Genomic DNA, 20,387 nt, shown 5'->3' on the forward strand with positions numbered 1-20,387 from the left:
GTAAAAATTTATGTTTCAGCAACACATATGTATGATAAGACAGAAAATCAGAAAATGCTTTTTTTTTTTAAAAAAAGCATGTTATATCACAGTGTTTGTAAACTTACATTTGCAAAATGTAAATGCGATTAAAAGACGTAAAGAAATAATCTTGAGGGAAAAAGGTGAGTCAAAGAAATTGGTAGAAGAGCCCAAATTCAAACCTCGTTCCATTCTTTTGAAGTTTCCATCTTTTTGCATCCATCCTTGCATTAGAATATCTTGATGCTCTTGAGGCAATCCTTAAAGACTTTTTTTAACCTCTTTTCCATCAGTCCTAAGTGATGGGGAAAAAATGAATCATTTTGTCTCATTTTTCTGAAGTTATAAAGGAGCTGAGTTTTTTTATCTTTATCTGAGAGAGTGCCTTGTGTTTTGTACTGTTTTTCTTGTGTATTGAGAAGTTTGTGGGATCCCGCCTACAGTGCAGGGAAATGTCCTGCTGTTGGCTTCACGGGGGCAAGTCTTTGCCTCTGCTACCTGCTGTGTCCCCTGGGGCCAGCAAGGAGTTGGAGGTGGTCAGGTGTGATAGTGAGGTGGAAAGAAACAGGAGGTCAACAGAAAGATTTTTGGACGGTGGTACAATGGGGAAAGTAGTGGTGAATGATTCTTAGACATTTTTCCCTGGTATAACTATATTATGCATCTGCTTTCTCTGTGAATCACAGTTCTTCCTTAAAACAACATCTATGCATCTCCAGCTGAATGCTAACCCTATGTGCTGCATCTTCAGTTCTCTAATGGTGGGAAAAACAATACTAATTGAATTCCTAGTTGGTATTTATTGTTTTATTTTGCTGCAGAAAAATGTGCACCACCAAAGGTGGAGGAGTGGAAACCCAGTCTAGCAAGTTGGAGAGATTTCTTATACAAATCCTGAGCCATTTCAGGCATTTTATTTTTTAACTGCCATAAACTGACAAATATATAAGATGGATCACAATGCAATATACACCAACTGTGAAAACGAAGCAAGAAATGAAATGATCCGTATCAAACATGGAAAGGCAGGTGGCAAGACAGAACTACCTATGTAGGCTAAATGTCTGCATGCATAAGTTGAAAAGCACTATAATTAGAGGTGACAACAACCAAACAAAACACTGTTCATGATCAACAGTTTAGTATATCTTTAATTGCAATTAGATGTTTTAATTTAGCTAACGGTTAAGTAGCACCATTCTAAGTTTTTAAAAAGAAACAATAAAAATGCCTCAGCCTTGTTAATGTTCTAATTGATCTATGAAATACAGAGGGAAAAAAAATTACTTGGCAGAGTCCTCGGTATAAAAGCAGTAATTCCTACTGTGTACAATTCTTTATGCACAGCAAAAAAGGTATAAAGGAATTCAATGTTGAAACTATTACATCTCTTTTTATGGAACGGAGGCAGTAATAGCACCTCATCCAGATTATTTATTCCAGATGTTACCAATGCACAGTGCTATAAAATCAAGAACAGAATGGTAAATTATGTGCTGCTTTAGAAAGTGTAGTTTAAATGATCTGACCTTCAACTTTATCAATTGATTTTTATCTGATTCAAGTTTAAGGAATTTGGTTGCATAATTCAAACAAAGACGTGTAAGTCTGAACTGAATACCAATTAACTATAGTGATCTCATCAACGTGTACAAGTATCTGAAGGGGGAGTGTCAAGGGGATGAGGCCAGCCTCTTCTCCGTGGTGCCCAGCAACAGGACAAGAGGCAATGGGCAGAAACTGAACCACAGGAAGTTCCATCTGAACCTGAGAAAAAACTTCTTCACTGTGAGGGTGACAGAGCATTGGAACAGGTTGCCCAGAGAGGTAGTGGAGTCTCCTTCGCTGGAGATATTCGAAACCCGTCTGGATGTGATCCTGGGCAATATGCTCTAGGTGACCCTGCTTGAGCAGGGAGGTTGGACTAGATGATCTCCAGAGGTCCCTTCCAACCTAAACGATTCTGTGATTCTGTGATTCTGTGATCTGAACCCTTCCCCCTCTAACCATTACATGTGGAAGATTTTGGACAAACAGAATAGTGTGTGAAAATTACTCAGAAGCAAACTTATTTGTTGTGTATTTAGAACAATCACAGAAATTTTAAAGAAGTTTCTGCAAGACAGACAAGAATTATTCGCAATTCTAGACTGGTTTAAAAATTCAATATTTCTATTCTATAAAGAAATTGAGCAAAAATTCTCAAATATTGGAATGACTGAGGAAGTTAAATCACTTTTTTTAAAATAAGACTTTCAGAAAGTGATATACTTGTATCCTACTTGAAATGTATCTACTTCTTAGTCTGGGCAAACAAATCTCAGAACAGTAGCAGGTATTAACAGTATAGTCACACCTTTTTTGTGTGTGACAAAGTCCATTTTGATATCTTCCATACACCTGCTCTTCTATTCCCATGTTGCAGTTTTACCATGTCCTGATGTGAGAATTAAAGCACTGATGTTTGTGTGTGTGTGTGTGTTTGTGTGTGTGTGTGTTTGTGTGTGTGTGTGTTTGTGTGTGTGGAGCCTCCAAACCGGTGGAGTGCTACAGACAGATTTCAGTTTTAGAGCAAAGTGTTTGTGCCAGCAGTTAAAAATTGCCTGTGTGGTGACAGACAGTTGCAATGATCTTCAGAGGAGAAAAGCTCCTACATGGGTTGTTGAACAAATTGCTTGTCTGCATCAAGATAATTAAGACAAAGTGTTGAGGTTTGGCCATGGAATTTTCTCCACTCTTTTTAGAAATATGGTAGAACCCAATTCCAACCTGATGCTTTCTATTTATGAAATATCGTTTAATTTGCAGGAATTCCCAGATTCTCTGAAGGAGCAGATCCATCTGAAAGAATGGCATGTGAACAATACGTTGATACAAACCATTCCAGCTTATATTGCCTTGTTTCAGGATCTGAGAGTACTGGAGTTATCAAAAAATCAAATCACCCATCTTCCCGTGGAAATTGGTATGTTGTTTCACACTATTTAGCTATTTATACTCTTGCTATTTAACTATAATGCAGGACCATAAGCGTGCATGATTATTCTTATTCATTCACTGATAATTGTCTCAGTTGTTTCCAGTCAGTCCTTTGTAAATTTCTATAGCTTTGTAGTTATATTTGCTGAATTGCATGCAATATCATGGGTAAAATATGGCTCAGATGTGATAAAACTGACACACTCTGGTTGTCTTACCATCAAACAGTCGCTGTAGACATTCAAGTGGATGGAGACTCCTTCTTGAGAATGGGAAGTGTTTTATGTTCCTTATAGGTTAGGGACAGTATAAAATCCAGACAAGATGTACGGAAGCATAAGATGCTAGTAATAGGGAAATTCACAAAATATAATCTTGGAAAGAAACCTTCTTCTCAATTTTATAACAAGTTCAGTAGTGATCACTGTGCAAAGTGCTATTTCCAACTTGACTACAGAGTTTTTAGAGAAACAGTGTAATTCTTAACTCTTACCTACTTTGGTCTTTGCTATTTTGAGCTATATAATAACAATTTTCATGTATTTGGCTTTTCTGAGGCTTTCTGATCTTACAAAATAAAAAGCTCTTTCAAAAGAGTACTAGTTTGAGAGGGAGTTGCTGCTCTTACAAGGAGGGATGTTGCTGTAAGCAGTGAGCTGAAGAAATTGTGTGTTGTGAGGGATTTTTGGCTTCCTCCAGTCAGGTCGATGCACTGAGGTATAATAGCTGCCTAACAGCTCAGCCTTTGGTTTTGAATTCAGCAGTCCTAAGTTTGTTCTATGCCTGGATTTCCTTAAGTACCCAATGAGTTAATATCTTTCAAATGAAGAATAAAGACTAAAACCATCTCCACAATTATAATTTTAACTAAGAGAAACAGGAAGAAGAGAAATGTCCTGAAACACAGAAGTCACCACTAGGCTTTTCCACTTAGTAAACTAACACTAACATTTTGTAATTTATTTACTAACATTTTATTTTACACAGAAAATTTCTCACTGGCGTCCAGATATATTTTATAGTTTCAACATGGTAGTCAAATACACTAGCAAATCATAAACAAGACACAAGCAGGAGAAAATGGATATAAAATAAACACTAACCGTTTTGTCAGCATTTTGACCACGGAAGTCAGATGGGTCAGCAGGTTTAATGGACTCTCATGCCTTGCTTCACGCGGAGGAGGAGAAGCTTTGAGTACCCCCCAGCAGCTATGCTAGGCCATTAAACATTAGGTTTTAAGGGGTCACTATCTAACTATTGAGGCGGGTAGAGACTAAGGAAGGTTTTTTCTTTCTTTCCTCTTGTAATACTTAGCACTAATAATGGAAATGGTCCTACAGAAAAGGTGATTATGAATGGTAATGAAGTTTGTTTTCAGAATGAAGGCATAAAGTTAGATGAGTCTACCATAACCTATTCCCCGTAGAGGTTAATTTAGAGGCCATTTCAGACCTTTCTTGGGCAAAAAGGAAGAATATTTCAGATGTGTCTCATAGCAACCACCATTCTTTCAATTGCCTTTTAAATGACATGAATTCTGCTCATCTGGTGCTTTTCTGCTACTCCCATTCCTCTGTCTTCCCTCTAATCTATGTTCATCCCTCTAGTGCCTGCTGAAGCTGTTGCTTTTTTCCTTTCAATGTTTTTGTTGCTGCTTTTTTATTTAAGCTTTTGACTGGAAGCATCGGCGGCTATTAGAAAGCAGTTTGCTGTGGGACTGCCCCATACTCAGTATTATAGCACTCACCACTATCCTGTTAAAGTTGAACTCTAGTTCAGAAAAGACTTTCAAGGTTGATTAGACGAGAGAGAGCATAACTGTGCTAAACACTCATTTGGAGAAACCTGGGTTTGAATCTTTCCTCTTGAGACACTGTATAAGTTTATACGCAACTGGATGAAACGTTTATTTAGTGATAGAGGAAATTTATACAATAGTTCTACATCTCAGCAGCAATTCTAGTCTATCCAGACAAAGATCCAGTAGCTTAAAAAAACAGTTACTCCTGGACTCAGTACTGTAGCCAAACTACTTAGTGCTTTTTTGCTAAAACTGCCTAATGATTTTCAGCCCTAGGCAATGTCCTGTGTTGATACACCATTTGTAAGTAAAGCAGCACAGCTGCCTTTGTTATGGCAGAGATTATAGAGAGGTTCTCTCAACTCAAACAATGCTCTCTCAGTTGACATATAAAGTTGTGTGCTTCCGAATGGCCATGGTTTTATTTCAGGTACTATATATGCCTGTGCACACACATAGAAATTAGCATGTATTGGATGTGGTCATTAGTTTAATAAGATCTTATTGTAAAAAATGTGATGCCTTGAATTTTTTGGATGATGTTTCAAGTTGTGAAAAGTCTCAGACTTCAGTAATCCAGCTGCTAAATTATCCCAGAAAAAAATCTATGTGGGCTCAGTTTGGGAGCTTTATCTAAGCAAGGAGTGAGGATTGGGTGTTAAATCAGAAGGATGGGGTATAGATGGGAAAGGAGGCTCACTCAGCTGAGTGGAAGCTTGTGTGTACTTTGTCTCCTGCAATCTGCAGAGATTGATCCAGCAGAGTTTTCCCCATGCTCGGCTTATCTGCCACCTGGGAAAAAGATTTAGGTGATATAGTTGCGGTTCAGAGAAATGCTGTGTCCAAGGGGATCCCTGAAGTTTGTGCAAAATGCTGCAGGCCCATGAGATTTGGGCACTGCTAGTATTAGTCATCAAATTATGCGTTGCTTCTGCCAACAGCAGTTTCTCAGAGCAAAATTGCAGGGCTTCCATTTCCCTACATTTCTTCTCTGCTCTTTCCTGCAGAAGCACGTTCTGGCCTTCAGTAACGATTTTAACACATTGCAAAAGGTGAGCAGCTCTGAAAAGCTGCTTTGGAGAGAGTTTAACCAAATTTCTATTAGTACCTTAAGGATAAGCTTACTGTTATGACATTGTTTTGAGCACTTGCGATACACTGTAGAGACATTCATTCTCTACAGTGCTATTCAAATCCCATGAAACAACAGACTTTTCTCTTAAAATTGTATTATAAATAGAAGACAATGAGATAATATGAAATTGTGCATCTGTAATATGAGTTAAGTGGTAATTTACATGATGGAGTGCTTTTATAGACAAAAATTAACACTTATTGTATGTCTTTACTCAGTTTGCCAATATGTAGCCTGCTTTGAGAACCTGTTGACACAAGACACTGTTCCCTCCGCTATTTCCAACTGCTGAATTGCATTTAAGTTTCTTGGTGCTGTTTTCCCCTATGATGCTGTATTTGATCACTGGTGAGAGGGGAAGATCATCCATGTAATATAGTAGGACAGCTGTCCACAGAACAATCTCTCATTTTTGTTATGCCTGTGTTTAAGGAATCCTTTGCTAACACATCAGCTATTCAGTATGTTTAAATGCCATACTTCCTCCCCCTTTGAATATGTCACAGTATAATTTGCATTTTTGCAGTATCATGTATTTTGCATTTTAATGATGTTTCTAAACCTGTTTTTACTGAAGATTATGTAATGCTATAAACAGAGGAAGCTGGAAGTGCAATGTAACTAAACATATCCTAAAATATCAGTGGGCACTAAAATTAAGCTGACAAAGATGGCGGGCTGTAGTAAAGTAAATAATGAAACAAATGCACAGACCCCTTATCTTTTATAATCAGACCTGACTATTAAAATCACTGGGATTTAAATCAAAAGTCTGCGATACTGGATGCAGCAGGTGCAGTTCTTAATAATAAGTTTGGTAGGTGCAACTGTGTACCACGAACACACTCTGCAGTGATCCTCAAGATCTTCCTCAGTTAGAAGATGAGCAAGTCCTTCCCGAAGTGGCTGAACCAAAAGCCAACTTCTCCAATAGGAATTGGAAAAATTAAAGTCTTTGCAAGTCTTTGCTGCCTCCTCTCAAAGATTTGCTGGACCCATTTCTGACTAGAGGAAGGCTGTGTGTGGAGTGCAGCACAGCAGTTTTGCCCCCAGTAATGAGTGCCTGCTGCAGAAAGTGTTTATTCGTGACGTATTCACCATCCTGTTGAAGAAGCTTTTCATTGCTAAACTGAGTGTACTTTTTATTTGCCCTTTGTGGTTTTGTTGCACTGATTTCAAATATCTTTCCCTAACAGGCTGCTTAAAAAACCTCAAAGTGCTCAATGTGAGTTTTAATAACTTGAAGTCCGTCCCTCCGGAACTGGGTGATTGCGAGAATCTGGAAAAACTGGATTTGTCTGGAAATCTGGAAATAACAGAGCTTCCATTTGAAGTAAGATAACTGCTTATTGTAACTTTCTTGTTTGGATTATAAGGTGTCTTATCATGGAATTAAAATATTCTCACAACAGATTAAATCAGACTGCTGCCAGTTTTTAGCAATAATGTTCTAGGAGTACTATCACTGAAAATACCTTAACAGCCGTTTAACAGGACCAAGCTTCTCTGTTTTAGTTTTGAAGTAACTAACTAAATTCTGTTCATATTTATTCTGATAGGTGAAGGAGGACATGATCCCAAAAGGCACTTTGCCCAGTGGCGATAAGTGGAAGGCTGCAAATTGCTACTTTCAGTGGAAGCAAAGTGCATCTTGACAGTCAAATTCATATACTAGCTTTAATTTGTCCCACTGTCTGCTTTTCTGTAAAAAGAGTATGGGGAAGTCTGTGAACAACACTGCATATTGCTATGGTCATAACTATCTGACAGGAATGTAGGTCTATATTATGTGTGGAGCACCATATGAACGTATTTTAAAGACCCATGAAAGGACTCCCAGGCATGACATTGTTTCTTATATTGGATGCATAACTGGCTGCTCTGTGTGGTGGCTGCTCCAAGACTTGCTGTTCACAGAGAAATTAAAATAGTCTGCTAAACCTAACCAGTTTAAGATGCTATCAATGTTTTCCAGGTCCTTAAACTGCTGATTACTGGAGGATGGGTGGAGGGAAATTTAGGGAGAAGTGTTAGGCTCTTCTTGGCTGATTTCTACTTTCCCCCCCTGCCAAACATCTGCTACTGGTGATTTCCAGGCAATGCTGAAGTGGGTTACGCTTGTGTGAGATCTGGTTTGGCCATGTTCATGTTCTGCTCTGAGGAAATGCAAACAATAATTAAATCCCTCTCCAGCTTTTCACTGTAAGGCGGTTTGTTTGATGAGGAGCAGTTCAGAAATGATGTGAAGGAAACCAAAATAAGGATAAACATTAGTTTCACACTAGGAGTGGACATTGTGTAGAAACATTGACTGCAGCACAAAAAACGCAGAGGCAGGTCTCCTCTTTCCTTTCCTCCTCCTTCAGAATAGCAAAGGTAGGGGGCTGAAAAAGAGGTTGAACGTAAAAGGTAAAAAGGAATCAGGATGGAACTGGGAAGATTTAGATCCTGAACAAGCAAAGGAGTCAAATTTAAGGATCCAGAAAGGTGAGTGAATTCAAACCCAAAGACTAAATCAATGTATTTAGTCCCAATCATTGTTCTGTTAAAATCGAGGGGAATTTTCACAGTGGTTTCTAAATGCCTTATAGTGCACAGGCTTACCCATTGCTATATGTTGTGGGTAGCCTTTGGGTGTAAAACTAACTGCACGTGTAAATCTTTACAGGCCTGAGTCCCAAGAGGCCAGTATTTCTCTTAGAAAGCTGTTTGTTCTCCTCTAGCAGTTTCATATTCAAATTGGCTTGAAAGCCAATAAAACTGTGTAGGCTACTGTGTAATGGCTCAGTTACATACGATGGGAAAAATTTTGAGATGTGTATATGGCTGTGTATCATGTAGAAAACTGGAAGCAACATCATGTTAGAGTGGTCTACAAAGTCAAAAAGACAAATATTGGCATTGTTTATTTTATTTCCTCGCTTCTCTGGAGGGCAGCACTTAATTTATTTTTGCTGTGACCCAGGAGGCAGGCTACACAAACTCTTCTGATTTAGTTTATAAAATTAGTTTCCCAGAATCAGTGTTTCAAGGGCAGCTTTAGAAGCTGCACATACAATTTAGCAAACACCTTTTATCAAATGATTTAAAAGTCTACCGGGCATCTGGCCTTCGGTGTGGTCAATATGGCTGATGTTATTCAGAGCAATTGCATCAGTATCCTTACCAATGTAAGAGGTATGTGATGTTCAGTCCTCAGATGAACAAAAGGTGGTAGTCACTGGCAGGTAATAACTACTTCATGAATTAAAAGTATAGAACTCATCTAAACTAATTAATTAATTAATTAATCTAAACTGTCTGAGGCGATGAAAAAGAGAAAGTGGAGAGACATTGTGAAATGCTTGTGACTCCATGTTAGACGGATTAGATGTAGTTGTCTAGTACACTTATTTCTAAAATCTATTAATGCAGTGAAATATTCATTGCTTGTCGTTCTCCTCTCCAGTATGAGTACTGGGAACTGGAGAGTGCAAATGTGCAAGTACATGGAAATTCTGTTCTGGTAGATGGATCCCTTTACAATATTAGGAAAAAAAATGTAACAACTGATGCATGAAATAAATTAGAGAACTTGTAAAACTGTTTCCTACTTATCATCTTTTAGGAAGCTCAATTTTTTTTTGGACTTTCAAATCTTTAAAAGTTCCTTCTGGGAAAGGTAAAGAAATGCATGAGAGAAGCAACGTATTCTCCTGTGTAAAACTTACTTTTCAGAAATAAAAGCAAACTCCAATGCAGCCAAAATGATCAAAGTGTAATTTTACCTTGGTTTTGTACATAGAATAATGGCTACAGAGACACTGATAACTTATATGATAATGGATTGAAGAAGATTGATAACAGGCTTATAATTCAGTCAAGAGTTTTTGACAGCACCGTAAAGGTTTATGAGATGATGAGAACTGAGCCTGAATTACATTGTCAGTAATCAGTTTCCCTGCTCACTTTCTGTTTCCTTCATGACAGGTACAGAAAATAGAGAAGTCTAGAAGCTTTTAGTTTATCTGATTATTTAGGTTTTTTTGCTTTCTTGGGGATAGAATTACAGATTTTTAAATGGACATGAAATACAATGTGGTGACTTAATTTAAGGGGTGCAATCTCAGGGAGATAGGTCACATAACGCATGACTGTAATTGCTACCCAAGACAACAGAGGGAGAATGTAGGTGCACTGTACAAAATCATATGGTGCCATCAGATATCCATTTTGAATTAGATTTCCTAATTTGGGGATATAACTGTCTTACCTGCACACAAATTGTTGCTTGTGTATCAGTTGTTTCCACGTGTGGATTTCTCAGTCAGCCAGCTAAGAAATTCACAGACTGTTATGAAGCCTGTTAAGTCTGTTAACTTGTTAATAAGTTTGGTAATTTGGGGCAGTTCAAGAAAGGAATCTATTTCTCCAGCTTGTACTACTTTTCAGATAATTTAAACATATAATTACTTTTTGCCTTTTTAATCTACTGATTTCATTTTTCAACACAGAACACCTTTGTTTTAAGTTGAAGCGTGCTAAGATCTAGCTGTGCTAGTACGATAGGGATCCTCTGTTAATAGGTTCAATAGCGGTAGCAATATGTCCACTTTTCTCATCGTGCAAAAGCTGGTTTAATTCAAGCATGGCATTACGCTTGGGCTAGTACTACCTGTTTCATAGAGTGTCTAACTAGCCTGTGATGAACATGTGTGCCCAGTAGCTGGATGTTTGTGAGTATTTCTGTCTGGCTTCACTCTGTAGCCATACCTTGAGCAGTAAGCCTTGTGCTGCAGAGTCAGGAGACAAATGCACTGTTCATTTGCCTTTTCATTTCTTGCAAATGCTCTTTCCCTATGTCCAAAGGCCACCCCTGCACTCTGTACCTCTTCTCGCTTAGTCTTTAAATGGAGTGATCTGATTTTCCATTAGAAAAATTTGGGAGTGTATGCTGTCCTCCTTCAGTTTTGCAAGGCTTCAAGGATTTCATAGTATACCATACTATGCCTAAGGAAGAGCAGGTTGATTCAATGTCTGGTTTTAAATTTATTTTTTCTCTCTTGCACTATTGGCATCTCCAGCCTTCTTAGATTTGAAAAGTTCCATTTATCTTCAAGGTTAGATTGCTTGCAAAGTAAGTCTTTTGGCAGTAAAGGTTTGTGGATCTGCAGTTGAATTCACATCTGTCTTGGTCTTATTTGTAAGTTAAAAGTGTCTGTCTCTAGCCATATGTGAAAACATGAATTGAAATCAAATGTATATGTTAGGCAAGGCAACCTACATGATGCTGCATTAATGCAACCACTTTGTAACACATGCATCTGAATCACAGAAACTAGGCTCAGTAGAGGAAGCTGAACTGTGGAGCTGAGGGCACAGTCTTCCCTGAGAGGACACAGATAGCTTACAAGACTCATCTGTGGAGCTGAAATTGCCCCTGTGGCTAAGCAGATCAGGAGAGGCATCCCCTGTATGGTATCTAGTATCTAGTCCCTCTCCTAGCACAACGGCATTTTACTGGCAGTGATGCGCTGGGGCTGCAGAGAAAGGGAAGCATTTGTTTTTCTTGTATTTCTTGTGCGTGTTTAGGTGAGATTAAGAATTGGCAAGATGCTAGTATTTTTAGTATGTTATATAGCTTCTGCTGCTGTTTTGATATGTTATGTTATTCTAGAAATAAAGACAGTGTCACAGACTAGGTACACCTTCAGCTATAGGTGCCTTAATCTGAGGTACGCTTCCTTAAGAACTTATTGCTTTCTACAGTTATTTACTGCGTCACCTGATTAAAGTTTCTTATGCATGGCAGAATACCTCTTTTGTGTTGATATTTCAAAAAGATAACTTTGCTGTGTTGAAGGGCCAGTTCTTTTTCCATACTGTAAACTTCTGTTAGTAATGCTGCATCAGCCAAGAGTATCAATAGATGTGACCCAAAAGACATTTAATGAGAAGGGAGAGAAGATGAGGAAATTCTCATTTCCTCCATCTGTCCCATCTGGTGTAGCACATGCCCACAGTCATAGGGCAGGGAAGTTACTTTACACCATCAGCACCAAGCCAGAAATAGTTTAAGGATAGAAGTTCAAAATCAAATTAAAAAAAAAAAAAAGGAATATTGCAAAATTATTCTGTGCTGAACAATGTTCAGTACCAGTATGTATTTTCCCTCTCTTTTATGAGGTCTGCGGAGTGCAAAGCAAAGAAATGCGATAGAGACTGCCGTAGCATACAAAACCTTTGTCAAAGAAAGAGCATATGTATGTATGTCTGCCAGTGTTTCCATGTCAATCGTATATAAGCTGACCTTTGAAGTTCAGCGAAACGGCAAGGTTATGCTTTCTGGCTGTTTTGGCACACAATGTTTTCAACAGATCAAATAAAATCCTATTTTGTAATTCTGATGCATAGGAGGTTTCAGCTAAGTCTTGATATCAGCAAGTAGAGAGTTGAGGAGCTTTCAAAACATTCAGAGAGTAACTGGAGCTACAGCTGGTGTAGTGTCTCTGTTTTGTTTATGGCTGCCTGAAGAATACAGTATCGGTTAGTTGTCTTGCATCTTTCAACAGTGATAGTATATCTGACCCTGAAAAACTGTTAGCACTTCATTTAGCGCTAACGTTAGTTTCCTAATGTTTTCAAACACAGCAGAATCCAAAACACACAGAAAGAACTTTTAGATATTGGTACAATTTCAGAAGACATTTTTAAACTGCGGTTTAACAGCCAGAGAGATTTCAGATTTCCTTTGGCCTGCTTGTCTTGCTGTGATCAGTCCCATTCAGCAAAGGGAGATGTTTATGCTACTTAGCAGGAAGAGCAGAGACAAAGCATGTAATTCTTCAAACCCCTCAACCTTCAAGCCTTTTTTTTGGCCTTACTATTTCTTTGTTTTGTGTATAACAGTTATAAAATCAAAACCCCAAATCAGCAGAAGGACAGTAATTTCCCAGAAGTTTGACCATCCAACCAGGCATGGGGAGAGCTTACCATCACCCTTAGCTCCTTCCTGAATTTTATTTGTGCAATTTTACTTTTGGAATAAATTCAGGATCACAGAGCTGTGAGCAGTGGTGTAATAGACTTGCTTGCTTGACTTGATACTGCAAAGCCACCAGCAGCAAGCTGACCTCTGTTGAAGTTCCTGTTCTTTTGAAATTGCTGGCAAAAGTCCTGTTTTTTGCAGCTGATTAGCTCAAATGCATTTCTGTTGGAGGGAATTTTGTCTCACTTTTCTTTGCTCAGTGCTTGTTTTCTCTTCAGATTTGCTTGATACTCTAGCAAGTTGCTTTCTGTCACGGTTCGCCAAAGTGCTGTCAATCCATGCTAAGAAACAGCTGCTTTATGGAAGTGGTATAAAATGTAACATCAAACATTAGCAGGAGGGGTGTGAAAAATGAAGGAGCAGGTGCAAAAGTGTCAGGTGTCAGAGGAGATACAGGGAGGCCTGAGTGCTTCAGCAGCTCTCCTATATGTTTTAATAGACAAGGGGGCACAACTCTATGTTGGGAAATGGGACTATGTGGTTAGACAGGAAAGTGTGTCAGTTGATAGTGTTTTGACACTGTGCCTCGAAAGTCTTCTGATTAATACAGCATCACTTCAAAAACACTCTGCTGTCAGAGCAAGTCAGCAGCTAATAATAACTGCCCACTTTAATAAAGAAGTGATCAGTGTCTACCTGCATACCCTGGTGCTAGTGACCTTTACATTTCACTTGAGTTCAGTGAAAGTAATACCAGCTTTCACAGGCTAAAATTTTATATAGCAGGGGATGGCAGAGCAGTGGTTTTACAGACTTACCAATGAGCAAGACGGCATAATGCAAACACTACAGCATGAGTGTTTTGTTCCAAAAGGTGAATCTAATTGTAAGAATGTTTTTACAGTAGGCAAGTCTATCCAGCATTTCCAGTTCTGCTTTCTCTGAAAACATTTCAAAATCTCCCTGAGTTCAATAGCAACAGAGCTTTTCAAAATCCCAGTATATGTGTTCTCTGTCGATCAGCACAGATAATATGAGGCAAATTTTACATAACCATTAAATAGATGTAACAGGAAAGGGAGTACATACATACATTTGCGTATCTTAACTTAAAGGAGACATTAGGATGTCTCTGATGTCCACATATGTAGATGCGTGGGAGCCAGAAAGGGGGGGTGCAGTCGGAGAGAGAGAAAAAGCAAGCTATTGCATAAAGTGCAGCTACTAAGAGTTATTCTTTATTCTCCGAGAAGAATAAAGTTAGCATAACTGGCTTTAGATCCCAACTGAAGTTAATGTATTTAATTAATACTGAAGCATCCCTTTCAGTTGTTAACTAATTATAGGTAATTACATGATTGATCAACTCTTCACAGCTGTAAACAATACTTGACAGGGTTGTCTGTGACTTTGTATTCATCACCACTGGTCAGTGGGAAAAGCTTAAAGACTAGTCAGCCCTATCAGTACAAAGAAGATGCCATACTATTTTTTTTTTTTAATCTCCTGTAGGCATGAGTAAGGTAGGGTTTCTGTTTTACTAGTGCTGGGTAAAAGAGTGCAGAAATACAGTACGCGTGAAGCAGAAGGGTTGCTGGAGACACATGGGAGCTCAGGATCAGTTCAGGATGTGGTGCTGTGTTTTCTGCTTTTATTGTCAAAGTGCTCTTCAGCTCATGCACCTGGGTCCCTTCATGCTTCTGAACTGCAGTGCAAAGCTCAATGTATTTCAGATTATGAAAATAATGGCTGGAAATTTGGGAACAAATGTGAAAAAAGCCTCTTCTCACCTACTATTTAGACTGTCCATGAAATTCACTGCTATGGCTTGTCATGGCTGATGAACGACAAAAACTTAAGTAACAAAGTAACAGAGGTGATGGTAAAGTTAAAGCAACTTCATGCTGCAAACACAGCTTTGCAGGGATAAGATTTTATTTTTTTCCCCTCATTGTTTACTTTGCAAAACTGATCTCTGTAAATTCTGTTCTTCCTGTCTGTCTGGTTTTAATTGGCCCAGTTTTTAGTTGCTTCCCCCTCACCTACCTTATTTGAACCACTCCTGCCAACAGCCCTCTGAACTGATGCTGCTAATCCAGATGTCTCAAACTTCTTGAACCTGAAACTTGAGACTTCGTCAGCAGACTGCATGGGCAGTGTGAATGCCAGATAAGTCTGGCCAGCGCTTGCCTACATGCGGAGCTGTGTGATGAGCAGGCATGACTGTATGTATGAATATGACTCCCTGTGCCAAACCTTTTAGGAGGGGTACATGGGCTATCAACCTGTCTTGAGGCTGCTATTTTATTTTGGCACAAAATACAGGGCTGGTCAGTGAAAAGTCACATCTGACCTGTGGGATCACAGTGGTACAGAGAATGGGATGAATTAGAAGATGTGTATTTCAGGGTCAGACGTGGGTATCACCATGACGTGATCTGTTCTCAGTTCCTGCTTTTGTTAAGTTTTTTATTTCTTTTTGAATATACTCCTTACAGGGCACGGAGGTAGTTAAGAGGAGATCAGGTTACCCAAGACAGCTTTTAATATAATTGAAAGATTTTTCATTCTCAGAAGCTAGCTTCAACTTTTCAGATTACTGCGTAATACGAAATGTACTTTAAAATGTGGGCTAGAGGCAATGAAAAGGTTGAATTGATTCAAGGACCTAATGTGACACTTACGGACTGTAGGAGTTTGGATTACAATTTTTTTTTAAAAAAGGAATAAGAAAGTTGTGAAAGTATAGGTTTTCTTAATTCCCATTAATCTCGTTATTGTAATCCAAGAAAGTCTTGACAGGTGCCTGACAGTTATTACAATACCTATCTGGAGGAGTGGTCGAGTACCTCAAGACTATAAATCAGGAAATCTGTGTCATCTTTTCTCTGCCTTATTGTTGGCCTTGGTAAATGACTTCATCTCACCATTTTTGTTCCCTTTCTCCCATTTGCTTGTCAGGACTAGTGAAGGTGTTAATTCTGTAAAGCAGGGATCTCTCAACAGGTGTTTCTGCAATATAGCACCACCTGGCTTTATCTGCAATTCTAGGTTCTTCTAGAAAGATGATGATAATATTGGGATACAATGGTACATTGACTTTCCAAAAGAGTTCAACTTTTAGCAGTTTCTACTGGAAATACCTAAACAAGTAAGCTGAATGTCAAGAGCGTTCGGTGCTCTTCCCCGAAGAACATCAGTGAGGTGCTTGTGCTGTCTTCTGAGGCTGAAAAATTTTAAACTGGACTTGTTTGAATTGTGACTCTAGAAATAAATGGTTTTCTTATTTCTCTAAATGTCAAAATCCTTTCTGAATTCTGCAGAATTCTTAGACTCAGAAATATGCTGTTATTGCAGATTTTGTAGCTTGTTTTCAAGGAGAACCTTCACTTTATAAGGAACTGCATTACTTTCGGCTGTCTTGCTCTTGTATTGTGAAAGTAGAAAGAACAAGGTATTTACCATTTCTGGTTAAACTGTTCTAATCTTTGCAGTCTTTCTTACTCTTGATTTAGGTCTTTCAGAATGATTGTGGACAAATATCAATAAAAATAATACAAATCTGTCCATTCTGTTTAATGATCATTGCCGATTTGAGTCACATCGATAGCAGTTGTACTTTGAGAGTACTTTTTTTTGAGTTTGTACTTTGAGATAGACTGATTAAAAGTGCCTATGGTGTTCTGGATGTAGGTGTACAATTGATTTATGTAATGGCAAGTTATTTACAAAATTATTACTGTGTATCATATGTCCAACCACTTTCTAGACCACTACAGTATTTTGAGCAGAGATGGATACGATTGCCTTTTTCCATCTCTTCCCAGGTGCCAGTGGATTTAAAAAATGTGCGTGGTTCACTTTTCTTGTATTAGCTTGTACATTTCCACATTAGATTTTATTTTCAGTTGTGAAAATTTTGACATCTTAGATGGATGCTGTTAATAATAAATGTTGCTCAATCTAGGTGTCTGTTCAGTAGTCAGTTTCCCATCTATGTTTTTATATGTTTAAAACATTATGTAGATATTTCTAAAATGTCATGTTCACAGAAAATATTATCTGGCTCTGTAAAGGGTATACACGAATACATAGACATTTTCTATTAGCTAATGTTAAGCAAATGACTATGGGAATATGACTCCAGCCGCAATGTGTAGCTAGGCAAATACAATGACAAGACCTGGGATATGGTCTGAAAGGGACTGGGTAGTAAAACACTTACTTGGAAGCTGCTTCTTTTGATTATAGGACATAGAAAAAAAAAGTACAGAATGTATTTGAGTTTATATTGTTTGAGTACAATGAGGCCTAATTATGCACAGGTGAGTAACTGTGCTGGACTGGACAACATGACTGATTTTCTTAGACAAAGTTTCCCTATATGTTTAAATGACAGAGGAGAAAATTTAGCAATCCAAGGAGCATTATACACTGAGCATTCAGCTGTGTTTATGCCTGCCTTTCCTGAGGTGCTCCAAGCTGATGAAAGAGCTCCTAACTGATTTAGACCTAGAAGCTTGTCTGAATTACAAGATCTTCTTGGCTACACTGGGGATTGGGCATGATAATTTCTGTTCAGATAGTTTTATTAGAAAATACTATTTTCAGCAAGTATTTCATTAGTCTGTATTAAAAAAAAAAGTTAAATATTCTTTAAAGAATTTTCAGTAAAACACAGATCAGGTCTCCTCAGCAGCTTGTAGGCTTGCCATATCCCCAGTTGTGGGGCAGTGCAGAAGTATACTTGGCTGGGTGGTGTTACTGGAGGGCTGCAGACTGTCCAGTGCCTGTGCCAGGTCTTGGCAAATTCCAGGTCAGGGGAATCCTCCCTATAAAAGGTGTCTTGAAAGCTCAGCTTCATTATAAGCTTTTATAAGTAAGTATATGAATAAGGTTTCACTCATATTCTTATTAGCGTTGAATAATAACAATAATAATTTAATCTGTTCCTGAGGGCTGCTTGGATGCAGCCTGGCTGGATAGTGTAGAATAGCAATGAAGTAGTAGAAACTGTAAGAAGACTTGGCCTCGTGTTCTTTAATGCAGCAATAGGTCCTTGGAAATCAGCCACATGTTGGTTTGTGCAAACCCCACCCCCACCACAACTACAATGTATGCACCGTTTCTCAACTTTCTTGTTCAGGTCAACAGCTTTCTTGTCCAGGTCAGGAAAAAAGCATCTCCCCCATATCTGAGTCTTTTAATAATACTAGCTTCATTTCAATTTTTATGTTTGTGTAGCAGAGCAGGACGTAAGCCCTCCTACAAATATTGGTACAATGTAGGAAGAAAAGAATCTTTTGAGTTTGAATGAATGAGCTCCAGCATGTCCTGCTAGGTTTACAATCGTGTCAAAGTGTGTACAGAAAAAATATAAGTATGTATCTAAGAGCGCTGTGAGGAAGCAGAAGAGGATGGAGAGAAATTTTGCTGTAATCCTGGCAAGCCACAAAGCTCTGAATTGTCACATCTGTGTGACAATTGTGTTGTCCGTTGTAGGTTTGTGTACTGTGTCATGTACATATCATCTGTGGCATTAAACCCTGCCCCCCAAGCACCATATTGGTGATGGACTTTTGGCAACATTTTATTCAATTAACGAAGGTCTAAATCCAGACCAGATATGTCACAGAGTGCAAAACACTCATCTCTGTGTCTTTCCTGAATTTGGGGATTTTCGTTATGAAACATCTACTTCAGGGATAGATAAATCGAATTCTGGCTTACAGGGTCCTCTTGTTTGGTGTCCACTTGGTGCTATTTGTCAAACTACTAATGGTGCCCAGCAGCACAACAGCCAAGAAACACACGTTTTAATGAAGTAACTGCGTAACAAGGCAAAATGTTCTACTCTGTTTGTAAAGCAAAAAATGGAGTTTTATTTCTGATATCAGGTGAGACAGCCGACAGATGACAAATCACTCCTCAAATCTTTTGACCTCTGCTGCTGAAGACAGGAGCATTAGTATTCTGCTTCCTACATGATTTTTACCTTTACAAAAATCTCACTAGAGATGAGTACAAAAATAATGTGTTGGGCTTTTTGTTTTAGAATAAGCTTTACTCTTATAGACAAACGGGTTTCTGACCAGAAACTTTCCATTAAAGTCTTGTTTCCAAAAGTTTATTAGGCTGCATTTGTTCGGTTTGGTGTAGAAAGCTATTGTTCACTGCCTAGCATCAGTATGCATAAGGTGAAATGATTTCTTCAATGTCAATCGTCAAAATGTTGCTACTCGAATAGGTTGGAGACATAGGATCCCTTTCTCAGTTTCAGCTGAATGTTTCTCTCTCATCATTTTTCTTGATTTTTTTTTTGCTTTTGTCAATATTATGCCATTACCTGGATCTTTTCTACTGATACTATCTCTTTAAATACCTTTGATATCTTTTCCTTTAAAGTGAATGGCTCCTATTCTATCAGTGTAGAACAAACCCATCAACCCATGGTTTAGAATTCTTTATTTCAGTTGTCGTATTTGCCCATAATATCCATTTAGAGAAGCTATAAATTAAATTTTCCATCTCTTTTGGGTATTTTTCTCTTTTCCCTTCTCCTATTTCCTCCTCTGGCACACACTGATTTGCTTTGCATTTCCGAATAAGCTCAAATGAACATGCTCAATTTTTTTCTTTTATTAAATTAAAACAATACCTTTACAGGCTGCAGTGTATTGTCATGGCAAAACAGGATTGCTGTCTATGTTTAAATTATGACCGAGTATGCATCATTTGAATAGCATCTTTTCTTTGGTTGCTGCTGCTTCTTGGAGAGAAAATGAAAATAATTGTCAGCTTTGACTCCGTTCTCTTGTCAAAGTGAGCTACTTTTGTCATCACTTGGTGATGGAACAGAAAATGTTTCAAAAAGGGTCTTTTGATACCCAGAGGACACTTTCCACAAGAGCACTCTGGAGCGGTCATTTAATGCTTGTGTGCTACTGATATTGGTGGTCTAACTAACAGCTTTAATTAAAAGATATGGAGGATACACACTCAAAGTGGGTTTCTGGATCCATTGCAGTTGATGAGCCTCCTGTCATTAACTTTGGTAGAGCCTAGTCCCTCCTCATGTGTGTTCTTAATTTTCAAAGTTTGGATATTTGGAGAAAAGACTTTATGATGGCAAAGTGCAATAATGTATGCAGACTGCGTGTGGCTGCAGTAGTAGTACTCTGAAAATTTAATACAAATCTAATCAACATAAATTTATTTTTTGAGACAGCAGGCTTGTTATGGCTGCAGCCCAGAAAATAATTAATCAGGTATGTAATTTCACGCCTGTGCCTCATCTATCGGCTTAGAACAACTCCTATGCTTAAGTCTAAACACATCATCCAGTTTCTCAGGGAATTTAACTGTATGAATAGTCCTGCTCTTACTGCTGTGTGGTTCTTCAATCATATGTGAATGATCAGTACCTGATATTGTTGTGACTATCATACGTGCAGCCAGCTTTCTTACCCTTGGCAGTCTTG

The 20,387-nt window shown here is 38.3% G+C and overlaps 1 protein-coding gene across 2 annotated transcripts in view; it reads left to right on the forward strand.

Moving 5' to 3' along the window:
- The window catches only part of LRRC2 (leucine rich repeat containing 2), a 190,059-nt gene that overhangs the window by 158,733 nt on the left and 10,939 nt on the right, over positions 1–20,387 (forward strand). For both annotated transcript variants that reach the window (XM_068928708.1, XM_068928709.1), the window contains 2 exons: positions 2,830–2,986; positions 7,136–7,272. In XM_068928708.1, coding sequence (XP_068784809.1) covers positions 2,830–2,986; positions 7,136–7,272 — 294 coding nt within the window. The remainder of the gene's footprint in view (positions 1–2,829; positions 2,987–7,135; positions 7,273–20,387) is intronic.

The sequence above is a fragment of the Struthio camelus genome, chromosome Z, assembly GCF_040807025.1.
Source record: "Struthio camelus isolate bStrCam1 chromosome Z, bStrCam1.hap1, whole genome shotgun sequence".
Classification (NCBI taxonomy): Eukaryota; Metazoa; Chordata; class Aves; order Struthioniformes; family Struthionidae; genus Struthio; species Struthio camelus.